Below are 17,843 nucleotides of genomic sequence, written 5' to 3' on the forward strand. Positions count from 1 at the left end.
ACCCTTAACCCATGTCCTCTGGTTTTTTTCTCCCCTGGCCTCAGTGGAAAAAGCCTGCTTGCATTCACTCTATCTATACCCATCATAATTTTATGTACCTCTATCAAATCTCCCCTCATTCTTCTACACTCAGATACTTGTACAGATAGGAAAGGTTCAGAGAGATATGGGCAAAATAGGATGAGATTAGGTCAGCATCTTGGTCAGCAGGGTCAAACTGGGCTGAAGGTCTGTTTACATGTTGCTTTTTTAAAAAAATTATTCTATCATATTTCTTAGTTCTTCTGTGAATTGGCTGAATTGGAAAGATGGGGATGTGCCTAATCGAGGCAGTATGGCCCAAGAGCATATTGAAGTGGCAGGGCCCAGGATTGTGAGTGAGGAACTACCCAATGTTTAGGCAATTTAAGCACTAGGCTAGATTGAAAAAGTCAGGGTGTCTGTACAGGCTCGGCTTGCTGCTCTACAGAGTTTACTTGGCTCTGCGCTGAACTGAGCCTGCAGCCTGCTCCTGCAGCAGCTGCAGTGGTGTCTGATTTTGCGTCTGCAGCTGGACTCACTTTCATATACTACAATTCTGAATGCTATTTACCTACTCGTGTTGTTAGTATGATTCTTTTCCCCCTGCACAGCGGGTGTTTGACTGTATTTTAAAATAGGTTCTTTTGGGTTTCTTTGCTCGTATAGCTGCCAGCAAGGAGACAAACCTCAAGGCTGTATATACTGACATACATGTGCTTTAATAACAAATTTATTTTGAACATTTGTATGACCCTATAACAGCTGAAAGTGAGATTTAGATGGGCTGAATGTCCTAATTCTGCTCCTTTGGTCTAAATTTGCAATTTTGTTTAAGGGAAAAGTAAGAGCAATAGATGATTCCATTCTGCAGATTCTCTCAACCTATTTGTGACTTTGCCTGTTCCTTATCTGCACCTTCTACCCCGAATACTGTCATCTTTAATCTCTCCAGACTTCCATTTTGTTGCACACCCTCTTTGAGCTCTTCTCCTTCATCTCCCCCCACCCAATCTACACTTGTGTAAAATCTGTAACATGACTCTGCTGAAAGATCAACCCAGAATATTAACCATTTCTCTCTCTGCTGAGATAGAGCACTACAGCACAAAACAGGCCCTTTGGCCCATCTAGTCAATGCAAAACTATTTATCCGTCTAGTCCCATCAACCTGCCCCTGAACCATAGCCTTCCATATCCCTCCCATCCACATACCTATCCAAATTTCTCTAAAATGTTGAAATTGAACCCACATCTATCACTTCTGCAGGCAGCTCGTTCCACACGCTCACCACCCTCTGAGCGAAGAAGTTCCCCTTTAGGTTCCCCTTAAACTTTTCACCTTTCAACCTGAACTCAAGACTTCAAGTTCTAGCCTCACCCAACCTCGGTGGAAAAAGCCTGCTTGCATCTACCCTATCTATACCCCTCAGTTTTGTAAATACCTCCATCAAACCTCCCCCTCTTTCTCCTATGCTCTAGGGAATCAAGTCCTTTTGCCTGACCTCCTGAGAATTCCTAGCAGCTTCTGGTTTCAATTAAGTTTCAAGCATCCATTGTCTTTGTAGTTTTATTGTAAATTACAAATTTTTTTTTTAAATATCCAGGCAGCTCCAGCCTTTTAAATTAATTCATTCTGACCTCAGTCAGTCTCACTAGGAAAGCAGGGGCCCAGGGTGTGTGCACAGCTGTGACCAAGTTCCAAACAGTGTAGCCCCTCATACAGATGTTTCACACTGTAAACTGTTGAGAACAATCCCTCAGATGAACACACAAGTTTATCTTAAACAGAAAACAAAGCAGAGTCACCTAATGTAGTCACCTCACAGCACTGTCACAAGTTAATGCCTTCCAATTATTTCCACGTTGGCTGTGTTTTTCGTGACACTGTTAAGTGATTAAACACATGGAAAGCGATCAGAGTTAAACCCACAGCTGCTCGACCCTCGTTCCAGGAGCTATGGACGATACAGTCCATGCAAGCTCAGCACTTTTCTCTTTGGCTGTCAGCATACTCAATTCCAACAAGATCTCTTTGTCCCTCTCCCTCCTACTTCTCTGCTCAACACAAAGTTCAGGACTGCACTGCAGCCAATTCATGCCTCAGGAATAAAGCCAGCCACCATCTGTTTGGAAATACAGGACCCTGGATTGTGCAAGAACCCCAGCACGGGAGAGGGGAATTCAGCCCAGAAATTATATTCTAACCCTTAGCTATCAATTAAAGATCAGAGCTTGCTACATATACATTTTTTAAATGTTTTCAAAGAGGTGTGGGCTTTAATCACAAGATACAAGTAGGCCACTCTGCCCATCAAATCTATTCCACTATTTGATCACAGCTGGTTTAAGATTAGACAGGGGTTTCCAATCTGGGGTCCATGGCATTAAAAAGATGATGAGAACCCATCATAAGTCATTGGCCTAATTCTGCTCCCATTTTTTTGGCCCGAGACTTCCCCAACTATCAGAACCATCTTCTCCACGCCCACCCTACCTAGGCCTTTCAATATATTTCAAAGAGATTTCCCCCTCAGTCTTCCAAACTCCAGCAAGTACAGGACCAAGCCTTCCTCACATTAACCCTTTCAGTCCCAGGATCATTCTTGTGAAACTCTGCTGGACTCTCTCCAATACCAGCACATCCTTTACTAGATAAAGGGCCCGAAACTGCTTACAGTACAGCAATGTCTTTTAACCCTGTATCCTGGCCCATAATGTCAACTGTTTATTCATTTCCATAGATGCTGCCTGACCTGTTGACCTCCAGCATTGTGTGTGTGTGTTTCTCTAGATTTCCACCATCGACAGAATCTCGTCTGTTTACACTTATCAATCCCAATTTCATTTAGAGATACAGAGCACAACGGGTCCTTCCAGTCTAACTACAAGACAATTTACAATGACCAATTAACCCACTAAGTAGCAAGTCTTTGGAGTGTGGGAGGACCCAGAGCAAGCCCGCACGCACAAGGGAAGAACGTGCAAACCTCCCAGAAGATGCCGGAATTGAACTCTGATGCCTGGAGCTGTAATAACATTGCAATTGCAACTCATTACTATTGACCAACAGAAGTTTTGAAAGATGGTCTTCCAATGATCTATACAATGTTAGAGATAGTTCGTTGGTGAGGAGAAAAGTGCTGCTCATCAATTGGTAAGCAAGTAGATTTGAGTTCAAAAGCTATGAAGTTGCGATTTTATAAAACTTTAGTTGGGTGACATTTGGAGTATTGCATACATTTCTAGTCACCCCGTTATAGGAAGGACGTTGAGGCTTTGGAGAAGATGTTTACCAGAGTGCTTCCTGGTTCAGAGGGCATGTGCTTCTGAGAGGTTGGATAAATTTTTTTTCGGAGTGGCAGAGGCTGGGGGGCAGGGAGAGATCTGATAACGGTTTACAAGATTAGGTGAGCCATAGACAGACAGTATCATTTTCCCACAGGTAGAAATGTCTAACGCTGGAGAGCATAACACTGAAGGCAAGAGGGGGTGGTTTCACAGAGGATGTGAGGGGCAAGCTTTTTCTTTAAAAAAAAGATGCTCAGTGGTAGATGCCTGGAATGTGCTGCCTGGTTTGGTGGTAGAAGCAAATATATTACAGGCTTTTAAGAAATGTTTAGATAGGCACATGGATGAGGAAAGATGGAGGGATATGGACATTGTCTAGGGAAGAAGGATTTATTTTGGAGGGGGGGGGCTTGATTTACTTTTAGCTGGTTCAGCACAGCAGTGAGCTGAAGTGCTCCTGTACGGTTTGATAATCCATGTTTAAATAATAGATTGTGCTGAATGAAGTGTCAAATTGTTGTAGTTTAATTTGTGCCTGGGCTGACCCATTCCTTGAAACATGGCAATCTGCCTTCTTGAACTGCTGCCATCCAGAAAATGTATACGATTCCTTGGCTTTTAATCAAGCTGCAAAGCCTTTTGTATTAATATATTCAGTGCATGTGGACTTTACTGGCTGAATGATCCCCAAATAACTGTGCCGGTGAGACAACTTCATGAACTACTGCAGTCCGGGCTGCATGGGTTACACCCACAGCATGATCAGTGCCCCAGAGATGGTGAATTAAATAATGATGTGTTTAAATGCTGCTTTTGATAAAAAGTTCAATAATAATTCAGTAAATGCTCACAGCCCAATACCAGGGCTAAGTGGGCAAGGCTGACAACAAAAGCACAAGTTACATGCACGCTAGAGGAACAGCAGGTCAGACATCCTCATACGTCAGGCAAGGCCACTTGGCATGGCCACTTAGTAAATGACGGCTAGTATGAAAACAGGGTTTTTTTGTACAGATTCTCTATGCAAGATATTGTCAATTTCTCCTGGCGTGGAGTGGGGGAGTTGAGATGCAGAATGAATTGGTGTAATGCACTCAACTGCTGCCCCTACCCAGAGGGCAGTAAACATCAAGAGCAGGGAAAAAAATTAATTCTTCATTACAATTGAATTGTAACAGATTGTATGTTGTATTCATACAGCAAGTTCTTTTTGAATATGAATGAAGTGCCTCATGCACGCCAAACCACAGTAGCATGTCATTTGCATCAAATCAGTGATGTTTGTGCTGGGGCTACCTGCAAGTGTCACCAACACTAACCCACACATTCCTGGGCCGTGGGGAGAATCCCGAGAACCCGGAGGAAACCCACGTGGTCACAGGGAGGACATGCAAACTCCTCACAGACAGCAGCAGGGATCGAACACTGCACTTGCAACTGGCATTTAATTTGCTCCTTTCCACACCTCATGTGGCATCGGGAGGCAACCTTAACGATTCTTTAGTATTTATTTTTGTTTTTAAAAAAAGAATCTAAACGAGGCCAAGTTGTTAGCTTGACACTCAACCCATCATGGATGGAACGTGTACAAGAAGCTGGCCAGATTCGAACCTGGGACCACTCGTCCCAAGGTCAGGTACAAATGCCACCACACCACAGGCAGGCTTGGCACTGTAATAGTGCAACACTGAATGCTACACCACATGCTGCTACCACGTTAAGTAGACCAGGTGCTTCAAACCAGACACTCTGAATCAAGCAATACATTTCCAGGTCGGAATACTGTGGGTTGAGGGAATTCCCTGTACTTTTGTTGCTCCCATTCTTCCAGTTGGTGGGGGTGGTGGGTTTGGAAGGTGCTCGAGGAGTCTCAGTGAGATGCTGTAATGCATCATGTGGATACTACACAATGTTGTTGCTATGTGTCAGTGGTGGGGTGAGCGGAAACATTGAATTTACTATTCAGAACCTCAGCTTCATGTTAGCAGGGAGGAGGTACAGGGTCCTGAAAACATACACTCAACATTTTGGGAACAGCATCTTCCCTTCTGCCATCAGATTTCTGAACAGACAATGAACCCATGAACACTTTTCTGTACTTCTAACTTATAAGTACAAGACAATATAAAATACGATTTCTTATTGTAACTTGTGAATTGCACTGTACTACTGCCACAAAAAACAAATCATGATGACATTATCATTATGTGCTGTGTTGTATGACATGGGCGATCATGGTCCTTAACCATGATTCTTGGCAAGTTTTTCCTATAGAAGGGGTTTGCCATTGCCTTCTTCTGGGCAGTGCCCTTATAAGATGGGTGACCCCAGCCATTATCGATACTCTTCAGAGATTGTTTGCCTGGCGTCAGTGGTTGCATAACCAGGACTTGTGATCTACACCAGCGGCTCATACGACCATCCGCCACCTGCTCCCATGGGTCTAAGCAGGTGCTACACCTTGCCCAAAGGTGACCTGCAGGTTAGTGGAGGGAAGGAGCACCTTACACCTCCTCTGGTAGAGATTCATCTCGACCCCACAACCCAATGAATTTCATGACAGTCAGTAATAATAAACCTGATTCTACAGAAGCTCTGTGCTCCTTCCTCAGCTTACCTGCCTGATCTGCTGAGTTTCTAGTTGTTTTTTTTGTTTAAAATCTCAAGATTTCCAACATCAGTAGTTTGATTTTCACATACAAATTCAACGACCCAATTATGTTCTTTATTGCAGAAATTTTTCCCACCTGTTTTTATTCACGAGCTCAAGAGATTGCCAGTACCTGGGGTCAGAAGTCTCTCCCATTATCTCTTGCAGCTTGTCCACGAAGTGCACCAAATCCATCAGTCCCTTGACGTACTGCATCAATGGATCATCTACTGAAGGAGCGTAGCTCTTCCCTCCAAGCTCCAGGCTTCTAATAAAGGATGCTGCTGTCTGAGAATTGGAGAAGAAATGTGACACTAACTTGTACTATCATAATTATGTTGGTGCTCCCTGTACTGTGTTTTGCACCTTGCTCCCGGAGGAACGGTGTTTCATTTGGCTGTATACATGTGTGTGGTTGAACACCAATTAAATTTGAACTTGATATGATCTGTGTTGACAGATCAGCCGAAGAGGAAGGCAGTTCTCTGATTGCAGAGGAACAGAGAGCCAGGAGATGAGTCGAGGGAATATTGTTGAACATTGAGTGGGCTCGCTGGCAACATTTAAGAGAAGTTAGGCCCATCTAGTTGGTGAACAGCAGCCTTACAATTTGCTATCCTGATGGCTAAGACTGAGTGAAGGAACATCAACACACACACTGTTACCATTCACACACCCAGACCTCTTGGAACCCTCAAGAATTCCTCTACCTGACACTTGCTGTTAAAACTCAGCCTTTAATAGAGCATAGGATAGCACTATACAGGCCATTCAGCCCACAATGTTGTGCTGGCCTTTTAACATACTCCAAGATCAATCCAAAACTTTCCCTCCTATATAGCCTCCTGTTTATTCTTCTTTCAGGTGCCCAAGTGTCCCAGATGTATCTGCCTCTACCACCATCCCAGCAGCATATTCCATTCGCACACTCTATATATAAAAAAGTATATCTGACAACTACCCCCTCCCTCATACTTTCCTCCAGTCACCTTAAAACTTACCCTCCTGTATTAGCCACTTCTGCTCTTGAAGAAAAGTCATTAGCTGTCCAGTCTAGCTCTATCACAGAGTGCTACAGCACAGAAACAGGTCATTTGGTCCATCTAGTCCATGCCAGGCTGTACTCAGCCTAGTCCCATTGACCTGCACCTGGATCACAACACTACATACCCCTCCTACAGACTAGATGGGCCAGACTTCTTAAATGTTGCCATTGAATCCACATTCTCCATTTCTGCTGGTGGCTCACCTTCACTCAGAGGGTGGGGAGTGTGGAACATCTCATCCTCCTTCACTCCAAAGAGAAAAGCCCTCACTCAACCTATCCTCAAGACAAGTTCTCTAATCCAGGGAGCATCCTGGTAAATTTTCTCAGTAATTACCTCCAATAATAGGAACAGAATTTGCCCATTTGGCCCATCAAGTCTACCCGCCATTTCATTATGGCTGATCCAATTTTCCTCAGCCCCTATCTCCTGCCTTCTCCCCATATCCCTTCATGCCCTGACCAATCAAGAATTCATCAACCTCTGCCTTAAATATACATAAAGATTTGGCCTCCACAGCTGCCTGTGGCAAAATTCCACAGGTTCACCACTCTCTGGCTAAAAAGATTCTTCTGTTCTAAAAGGATGCCTCACTCTGCTGGGTCCACTGGTAATAATTCAGTTTATTTAAAAAAGATACTGCACAGAACAGGCCCTTCTGACTCAATGAGCCACACCACCCAGCAACTCACTACTTAACCCTGGCCCAACTACAGGACAAGTTACAATGACCAATTAACCTACTGACCAGCAAGACTTTGGACTGACGAAGGAAACACACACTAGCTGAAGCCAGGTGGGATGGAGACGAAGGAATCTGATAGGCGAGGAGAGTGGACTCTGGGAGAAAGGGAAGGTGGTGGAGCACCGGGGAAGGTGATAGGCGGATGAGGAGAGATAGAGGTCAGAGTGGAGAATAGAGGGGATGGGGAAGGAACAAGGTTACCAGGAGGAGAAATTGATGCTTATGTAATCAGGTTGGAGGCTACCCAGATGAAATGAGCTGCTGCTCCTCCACCCTAGGAGTGGCCTTATCGTGGCAGAAGAGGAGGCCACGGACTGACAAGTTGGAATAGGAATTAAAATGGCTGGCCACCAGGAAATTCCACTTTCAGCAACGGAGCTTAAAGCAATCTCCCAATTTATGCAGGGTCTCATCAATGTAATGGAGGCTGCATTGGGAGCACTGGATACAATAGACAACCCCTGCAGATTCACAGGTGAAGGGTTGCCTCATCTGGAAGGACTGTTTGAGCCCCTGAATGGAGATGGCGAGCAGGCATTTGTTATTTACAGGGATACGTGCCAGGAGGAAGTTTACTTGGGAGCAATGTATGGACAAGTTCAGAGCTGCCTTACCTGGTATAAGGACATCTGCTTTCTGCATGCTGTGTGCTTGAGGTGAGTGAAAGCGTCACAACCAAGTGCCCGCTCAGGGACATTGAAAACACACGCCAATGCCAGGTCGCTCCTGGAATTCACCAACAAGTGCAAATAATCACAGAGAAGCTTCCTCCAGAGAGGCACCAGCTGTAACAGAACAACAGTGAAGTGTGAGAAACACCCAATCATGTGCCGAGACCCAAAAACACTAATGTAATACAATAATTAGTTACGCAGATGCTGGAAATCCAGAGCAATGCACAAAATTCTAGTGCAGGGGCTCGAAACCTGCAGAGCATGGCATAAAAAAGACTGTTTCAGGGGAAGTTAGCAAGCCAGTCAACATTTCGGGTGGAAACAGTTTATCAGGACTGGAAAGGAAGGGGGAAGATGCCAGAATAAGAAGAGTGGGGGAAGGGAAGGAAGGAAGACAAGATGGCAGGTGGATAGGTGGGGTAAAAGATAGAAGCTGAGATGAGATACGTGCAAGAGGTAAAAGACTGAAGGAGAAATTTGATAGGAGAGGACAGTGGATCATAGAAGAAAGGAACAGAGGGGGGAGTGCTATAGGAAGGCGATGGGCAGGTGAAAAGGCGACACAGAATGGGAAATGGAAAAGAAAGAAGGGGTGGAGGAAAGAAATGACCAGAAATTAGAAAAGTCAATGCCAATGCCATCAGGTTGGAGGCTACACAGATAGAATACGAGTGTTGCCCAGTGAGTTATGAATTTAAAACCCCATTTACAGGACATTTGTGTTGACATTTTCATGAGAAGATACAAAAGCCTAAACAGAAGAGCTTCTGCAAATATTGGAAACTTTGAGCAATGCAAAATGCTGGAGGAATGCGGGTCAGTCACCATCTATGGAGAGGGATTAATAGTTGATGTTTTGAGTGGAGACCCTTCATCAGTGCAACTGATATCTGATCAAAGGCTTGCCATTTGTACAACTTATACCTCTTTCAATAGCATAGTGCCAATGGAGTGGCAGGACGAGTAGATTGCAGTACTATACCTGCAAATCTAAAAAGAAAAATTGTCTTCAACTTCAAAGTCTTTCCTTTTGCTATCATGCCCATGATAGCTCAGTTTAAGTACAACCATTGGCATTAATTAAATGCAACACCTCTTCAAGACTCTTTGCCTCACCTTAGAAGTGGACTGACTTTGCTCACAGGGTGGAGAAGTGGGTACTTGTGGTGCTGCATCTGATGAAGATCCCATTAGGAAGTCTAGTAGTTCCACCTAAATTATTTGACATTTAGTTTTGTTGTTCTCACAAGTTGGCAACAAGTCAGATTTTGTCACATCCACAAAAAGATCTATTTGGGTCTAACCATGTACTTAGAGATACAGTGTGGAACCAGCCACCAGCCCTTAGAGCCCAATGAGCCCACACCACCCAGCAAACCAACCCATTTAACACAAGCCCAATCACAGAACAGTTCAGTGACCAACTTACCTACTAAACAGTTCCGGCCCTTTGTACTTAAAATTGTTTCTCCTTTTTACATTTACACAGATTGGTGTATTTTGCACTCTGGGTGGAAGCTCTAGCTGGGCAGTATTTAATTGATTCTGTTATAGTTATTTTATAGATTTGTTGAGTATGCCCACAAGACAATGAATCTTCGGGTTGTATATGGTGACCCACGTACTCCAATAATAAAATGCAATTTGAACTATTCCCTCCGAGTACCAATGGCATTTAAATTGAAGCAGTTATACTCATTAATAAATGTCCAACTATGGCTCCCGTACTTGTACTTTCTGAAGTAAAGTTATTATAGAGGTGCTCCACAGGAAGATGTATCACAGCTTGGCACAGCAACGCCTCTGGCCAAGGCCACAAGTAATTGCAGAGGATTACGAATGCAGCCCAGTCCATCACACAAAGTGGTATGGAGCGGTACACCAGTGTAGCCATTAGCACAGTGCTTTATGCCAACTGCAAGATCAGATTTTCATTCCTGCTGCTGCAAGGAGTGGCCATTCATTTGGAGTGTGCCAGTATTTAGTGACCTTGGCTCATCAAGATCAGGTTTGGGTGAGGTAAACTGACTTTCAAGTTGCTCTTTCTATCCTTATTTGTCAATTCCTCACCTGTTAGGGCATAGTAGTTTAGTGAGAATGGCTCCAGGGGCAGTGATCTGTACTGTGTAAGATGCGAGAAGTCTGGGGGACCTCCAGCTTCCTAGATGAACACATCTGCACCAGCTTCACCGAGCTGCAGCTCCTGAGAGAATGTATTAAAGAACTGAAGCTGCATATGGGAGAATGAGGAGGTGACAGACAGGAGCTTCAGGGAAGTAGTCACCCCTGGTTGCAGGAGACAAGTAACTGGGTGACTGTTAGAAGGAGGGCAAACACAGCCAGTGGTGAGTGGCCATTCCCCTCAGTACCTCAGTAACAAGTATACAACTTCAAATCTCTTTGGGGGGGGGGGGAAAGAGCCACAATGCTGGGTCTCTGGCACCAAGTCTGGTGCTGTGGCTTGATAGGAGATTCCCTCGTCAGAGGAACAGAGACGATGTTCTGCTGGTATGAAAAAGACATCCGGATGGGATGTTGCCTTCTTCACTACAGATTCATTACTCACTCCATTACCTAGGACATGCCCTGGTCTCATTTTTACCATCAAGGTGATGGTACAGCAGCACCCCCACCCCCCCCCCCCCCCGGCACTTACATCCCTTCCATGCTTTCATCCAATCTTAAAATTCTGCCTTCTCATATTAGCCATTTCCACTCTGGGGTTAAAGTCTGACTGTCCACTCCATCTACGTGTTCTTTTTTCTTTTAACACTTAATGTCTGTAAACAATAAGTTTATGCCTTGTTCGCAGCTTCTGAACTCCACGTCACAAAAACACCAGCTGTACTGAAGGAACTGTTGACATTGTGCTCCTTACCTTAGAGAGCATCTCCTCTGACTCTTCTTCAGCTTCCAGGTCAGCACAGACCTTGTACACGTCAATCAGATCCACTGTATTACCTCTGCTCAGGAAGGAATGATACCTTTCATGCACTCTTTCAAATCCTTCAGGGACCTTTTCAGGATCACTTAGCAACTCCAGTTTCTTCTGAAGTAAATACTTCCACATCAGGATCAGCTCGCTCAACACTACGGTGAATTCACCATCGGACTACATAGGAAAACAGAAAAATAAAAAGGCAAGATTCAGCTGGAAAACTTGTGCTTCACTACGAACTCACTTGTCCAGCTTCATCGTGGATGTGACATTCCTCACCATTCAGAGGCAATGCTTCAAAAAGGCAAGATTCATCACCTAGGACCCTTATCACCCGGGACATCGCCTGCTCTCACTACTACCATCTGGGAGGAGTAGATGGAGCCTGAAGTCAGTCAATACAGAAACAACTTCCCGTCGGCCATCAATGCTACCTTTGATTTGAAAGTTGATTTCTGTAATTTGCATTTATTATGGGTTTACTCTGTAAAAGATTGGACAGCCGGAGACCTACTCCTAGGGAAGAAACAAGAGGAAGCATAATGTTAAATTGACTGGAGAAAGTACAGGGGTGGGGAGGTGGGACGGATGTCAAAGTTTTTTTTAATATCCAGAGAGAGTGCATGGAAAGCATTACCTGGGACAGAAGTAGAGGCCAATACATTAGGGACATTCAAAACAAAAGAAAAATTTAATAGTCACATTCACAAAGCATAAAGTGAAGTACATCATTTTCGTTCAACAACTAATATCAACGGCAATGAGGATTGTGCTAGGGGCAGCTCTCAAGTCTCACCAGAGCCTGGAATTCTCTATCCACAACCATACATTTACTCCACCCTCCCCTCTCCCTGGAGAGGGTCTTGAGGGCCAGAGGGCAATCGAAAGCTTAGCTCAATACTGCCAGTCTGGAATCAGACATGGAAAGGGTGACAAGTCAGGTCAGTGAGTCACAGGCTTGGAGGTACATACCAGCCTGGAATTCAAAGGCCTGCAATCAGACAGTCCAGGGTTAATAAAGAAGTTTGAACCTGAAGGACAAAGACCAAAAGTCAGAGATTCTGCTAGTCAAGGCTTAATGGCAGGTGTGTCGAGAAGTCAGAGCCCAATGTTTACCAGTTCCGAAGAAGCCCAAAACCTCAACTGTTTACCCTTTTCCATGGATGCTGCCTGGCCTGCTGAGTTCCTCAGGAATATTGTGAACATTTGCATGTCTTGGCCAAGTACTGTCTGTGTTTGACTGAGTGGGTGGGAGAAAAGGTGTTGCTGTTGTGTTCTGTTCTGTTGAGTTGTGTCATTGTTCCCTGTATATTTCTACAACGGTGAGCATGTTACATTGATGTTACAGAAAACATGGCAATACTTCGATTCCCCAGCACATCCTTAGATTGTGTTGGCTGATAATGCATTTGTCTGTATGTTTTAATGTACCTATGGTAGATAAACTAATCTGAATCAGAGCCAAACTATTGAGGGTTTGGTAAAAAAAAATAAACCAGATGAATCTTTAAACAGATTTTTCTGAAGTCACCAGTAGTGATATTAGTTTTTTTTCTCTTCCCCAATCACACAGCTATACAACCATTGGAAATGTGGAACAGAGGCACCAGGCAGTACAAATACATTGCTCTGTAAATGGTATTGTATTTAGACAGGGCTTTGTCACACTAACCTGCAGTCAGGCACAATGTAGATATTGTGATGTTATGTTGCAGTTTTACAAGACATTGTGACTGTGTTTGGGACTTGCATTCAGTTTGGGTCAGCCTGCTATAAAGGAGGTTCTTAAAGTTGTTGTAGCTGGGAGAGATAGAAGGGATGAACTCCCGCTACCTATTAAATGTGTCTCAAATAGCCTCTGACAACCAAGACCAGCTCCTGGGCTTCATGTGTGGCTTAGCTCCTGAGCCTGGGAGAACAGTTTCTATTGACAGGAGAAGGGGCAAAGGCACCTTAAAACCAATTGCTTTTGGCAGATGGGGCTCATCAGCTCATCTCGAAGACATACAGTCTTTAGGAATACAAGAGAATGAGGGGTGATCTGAGAACTGTATATAACAAAAAAATCACAAGCGGTTAGATAGGGTGAATGCACTCAGTCTCTCCCCCCCCCCCCCCCCACTCTCCTGATTGTTGGGAAAAAAATCAAGAAACAGAAGGCATAGGATTAGATGAACTAGGTATTTAACAGGAACTCATTAAAAGACACACGAACATCAATTTCTCCCCGTCCTTTCTCTTTTTCCATTCCCATTCTTGCTCTAATCTCACCCCTTCTCTTCTCCCCACCTGCCTATCACCACCCCTGGGTCCTCTCCTCCCCTTTCTCCCTTTACCTCTTCCACCCATCACCTCCCAGCTTCTCACTTCACACCTTCTCCCATCCACCTACCTTCCCCCTCACCTAGTCCTCCCTTTCCTCATTCTCACTTCTTCCCTCCCTTCTTTCCAATCCTGATGAAGAGTCTCAGACCAAAATGTCGACTGTTTATTCCTCTTCACAGATGCTACCCAACCTGCTGAGTTCCTCCAGCAGATTGGGGGTGGGTTTTTTTTAAACCATTTTTCACCAAGAGGTATGTAAGTGGTTTCTTCTTTTACGTTACTGCTAAGGCTAATAAAATGACTTCTTTGTCATATTAAAAGTAAAACTGCTTCTTTGTTATGTTAGCTGCTGAGAAAGTGCTTTTCCCTTGCAGCTTGTCTGGGTTATAATTACTGATAACAAGAATTGCATGCATTTGCTAACCAATTGTGATGGATGTTATTCTTTGTGGGTCTGTAAGCTATGATTTCACAGGCTTTAGGGAGTCGGCGCGATGGGGATAGAGAGGAGACATGATGCTGTAAGCTGGGCGACGGAATGGACCCCGAGCGGGAGTCCGAGGCCCAGGGTCTTCGGCAAGGAGAAGAGATGAGGACAGACTCGTGTGGAGTGGCTGGTCCTGGTTGTTGGTCCCAGGCGGCGGGTCGAGGAGGTCGGAGGGGATTGAATGGTGGCAAGAAGACTTCATTAACTGAGCTCCAACGGTTGTGCACGAAGTGGTTGGACTTTGATAAATTTGACACCTTTTACTTTTACTTTTATATTGTATCTCTATTAATTATAGTTCCAGTAAGATCTATAAAGTGTAATCATTTAATCACATATGGTGTACTGTCTGTTATTTGGCATGGTGGGGACATCATACAGCATCTGCACAAACTGATTACCCAGTTTGGTGGGGCCGAAGCTGCTCCCCCAGACGGAAGCAAGCTGAGCGAGCCTGAGGCTTACCGGGGGCTACAGGTACAAGTACACCAACATTTGGATGGGTAGCTGATAGGAAAGGTTCAGAAGGACATGGGCCAAACAGAAGCAAATAGTACTGGCATGAGGCAAGTTGGTTAGTATTTATATGGAGATACAGAACAGCAACAAGCCAGATTGCTAAGCAACCCACCTATTTATAACAGAACAGTACAGCTTAGGAACAGGCCATTCAGCCCACAATGTTGTGCTGAACCAGCTAAAAAGCAAATCAAAAGCCCCAAAACACTAATCTCTCGCACCTACACCATGTCCATATCCCCCCACCTTCCTTACACCTTATGTGCCTATCCAAACATTTAAAAGCCTCTATTGTGTTTGCCTCTACCACCATGCCAAGCAGTGCATTCCAGGCATCCACCTCTGAGTAAAAAAAAACAACTTGCCTTTCATGTCTCCTTTGAACCCCCCCCCCCCCCCCCCCACCTTCACCTTCAATTCATGCCCTCTGGTATTAGACATTTCTACACTGGGAAACAGATACTCTGTCCACTATCCATGAGCCTCTATCAAATCACCCCTCAACCAGTCCAAAACTTACAGATGATGCCAGAATTGAACTCTGTCACCCAACCTGTAATAACATCAGTCTTACCACTTTGCTACATGGTGCCCATAGACAAAAGGGGCTGAGGAGCCTGTTTCCATGCTACGTGAATCAAATTTCAATTCCTCTGTTAGCATGGTGGGATTTGAACTCATTCCCTGGATCAACGTCCAGAGCTTTGGATCAATAGCTTAACTGTGGCACCAATGGTCACAGACAGCTGTGGAGGCAGAGTCACTGGGTATATTTAAAGTGGAGATTGATAGATTCTTGGTGAGTCAGGGGAATCAAAGGTTACAGGGAGAAGGCAGGAAACTGGGGTTGATAGGGACAGCAGGTCAGCCATGATGGAGTGGGCTGATTGGTCCATTTCTGCTCCTGTGTCCTTATGGTCTAATGCAGATACAGTATATGTATACTCCCATGAAACCCCCATGTTGCAGCGTCTGGAAACTCGACATTTATGAGTTCAGGCATTGGATCACCCCCGCGCCCCCCCCCCCCCCCAGATTGGCAAGTCTTGGGGATCAAAGGCCTGTGTGAGCCAGGAGTTTGAGGTCCCAAGATCAAAGTCCTCATCACGATACTGGAGGAGGCCCTGGATGCCCTAACAGCCTGATGGCACAAGTTCTGTTTGGGCAGCCTCCAACCTGATGGCATGAACATCAACGTCTCAAACTTCTGATAATGACCCCCCTTCACCATTTCCCACCTCCTTGCCCGCCCATTGCCTCCCTCTGGTGCTCCCCCCAACCTTTTTCTTTCTTCCAATCAACTTCCCAGCTCTTTACTTCATACCATCCCCCTCCATGTTTCACCTTGTGATTCTCTTTTTACACCCCCCACCTTTTAAATCTACTCCTCAGCATTTCCTCCAGTCCTGCTGAAGGGTTTCAGCCCAAAATGTTGACTGCACTTTTTTTTACCCCCATAGTTGCTGCCTGGCCTGCTGAGTTCCTCCAGCACCTTGTGTGTGTTGCTCAGATTTCCAGCATCTGTAGATTTTCTCGTTCGTGATTTGTTTCATTGTTGCTCTGCATTCGCGAGCTCCCGCCAGCACATCCTTGGGTGTGTTGGTGATGAATGCAAATGACACATTTCTCTGCATGTGATCAATAAATGACCCTGAATCTTGTAACTAGAGCCAGAGTATGAGGGTTTAGGAAGACATTTTGAACACAAGGGATGGAAGTTTAAAACCCAGAAGGAACAATTTGTACAACATGTAATCCATTCACACTAATTATTATTACTGACAAAGGAGGTTTCCAAAGGTTAAAGTGAGAGCGGATGGAAATTTAAATTATACAATGGGTCAAACAAATTAAGGCAAACAGAGTTGTGACTACTAGACAGGTATATGGAGGAATTTGAGGTGAGGGGTTATATGGGAGGCAGGGTTTAAGGGTCGGCACAACACTGTGGGCCGAAGGGCCTGTACTGTTCTATGTTCTATGTGAACTGCTCAGGTTCTGCCTCAGCACTGCAGAATTTGGAACTGAAGCATTCAAGGAGACTTGATCTGTTGATGGAATTGCATTATAATCTATATGCTCTGGAGAGTGTGGGAATAGTTGTACAATTTTGTTGGCTACCTGCACATGCGGGTGTATCAGGTAACGAAAGGGCATTACAGCAAAACAGGCACCTACCAAGTGGAGGTAGATATTTTAGTTAATATGATAAAGTATGAAGCCAAATCTTATACTAGGTTGGCTGGGATTAGAAAAAGGCAGAACTTGTGGGATAGGAGTGGGGGGGGGGGGGGGGGGAGGTTGGTTCCATGAGTTCAGGGGAGGTATCTTTTGGAAAGGGATAGGAAGGAAGATGTGTGGTGGCAAGATTGAGGTTTGGACTCCACTTTGGCACTTGTTGGTCAGCATGGGAACAGGTGGTGTGATTATTGTAAGGTCCCTGAGACAGTGGAATAGGAGGTCATGGTGTCACAGATATTCATTGGAAGGTAGGAAGCTATTTGGGCAATTATTGGGTCGATCAGGGGTGCTTAGCTTGCAGGATATTCTGGCACCTGAGGCAGGGATGGTGAATCCCTGTGAGGGCTCTGGTGAAGTTTTTAATTAAAACAGGTTTGTGAGTCTGGATCTGCTCCCAATCGTGGCTCCTGTCATACTCCATTACTGTAGGTGGTGGTAATGCCCCTTCCTGATAGGTGCAAGCCTCCTTTAGCACAAAAGAAGAAATTGAGATCTACTTGCTTCTCGGTGACAAACAGAAGAGTTACCTCCTTGTTCACCTCAGCCACGGCAAGCTGTAGAACCAGGAACATGTGGTCAGCACTGCACACCGTCCTCCTCTCTCGCTCTCTTAATAGGCACCATTCCTCCCGAAATCTCCTTACCAACTGTAACACTCTCTGCTGGCAGGAACTCAGGACCCTAAGAGACCACGAGAATAATCTTTAAATTTGTAGGTATTGAAGACTATGAAAGATTTTAATTATCACTGTAGCCAGGTTGTTCTTGGCTCAAAGTGCACTCCTTTTGTGAAAGTCATATGTTGGGACTGCTAAAATGAAGACCACAAGAGGCAATAGCAGAATTAGACCATGTCTAATTGAATCTGCTCCAATACAAGCTCGGGGCTAATTTACTTTTCTTCTCACC

The 17,843-nt window shown here is 44.7% G+C and overlaps 2 protein-coding genes across 3 annotated transcripts in view; both read right to left on the reverse strand.

The window, feature by feature from the left end:
* Window positions 1-17,843, reverse strand: part of dram1 (DNA-damage regulated autophagy modulator 1) — a 533,733-nt gene that overhangs the window by 356,751 nt on the left and 159,139 nt on the right. The window lies entirely within an intron of this gene.
* Window positions 1-17,843, reverse strand: part of parpbp (PARP1 binding protein) — a 44,459-nt gene that overhangs the window by 25,278 nt on the left and 1,338 nt on the right. The window contains exons 2-6 of the mRNA XM_059978511.1: window positions 17,462-17,615; window positions 11,303-11,536; window positions 9,541-9,636; window positions 8,365-8,535; window positions 6,093-6,247 (exon numbers count right to left, since the gene is read on the reverse strand). Coding sequence (XP_059834494.1) covers window positions 6,093-6,247; window positions 8,365-8,535; window positions 9,541-9,636; window positions 11,303-11,536; window positions 17,462-17,615 — 810 coding nt within the window. The remainder of the gene's footprint in view (window positions 1-6,092; window positions 6,248-8,364; window positions 8,536-9,540; window positions 9,637-11,302; window positions 11,537-17,461; window positions 17,616-17,843) is intronic.

The sequence above is a fragment of the Hypanus sabinus genome, chromosome 8 (assembly GCF_030144855.1).
Source record: "Hypanus sabinus isolate sHypSab1 chromosome 8, sHypSab1.hap1, whole genome shotgun sequence".
In the NCBI taxonomy this organism is placed as follows: domain Eukaryota; kingdom Metazoa; phylum Chordata; class Chondrichthyes; order Myliobatiformes; family Dasyatidae; genus Hypanus; species Hypanus sabinus.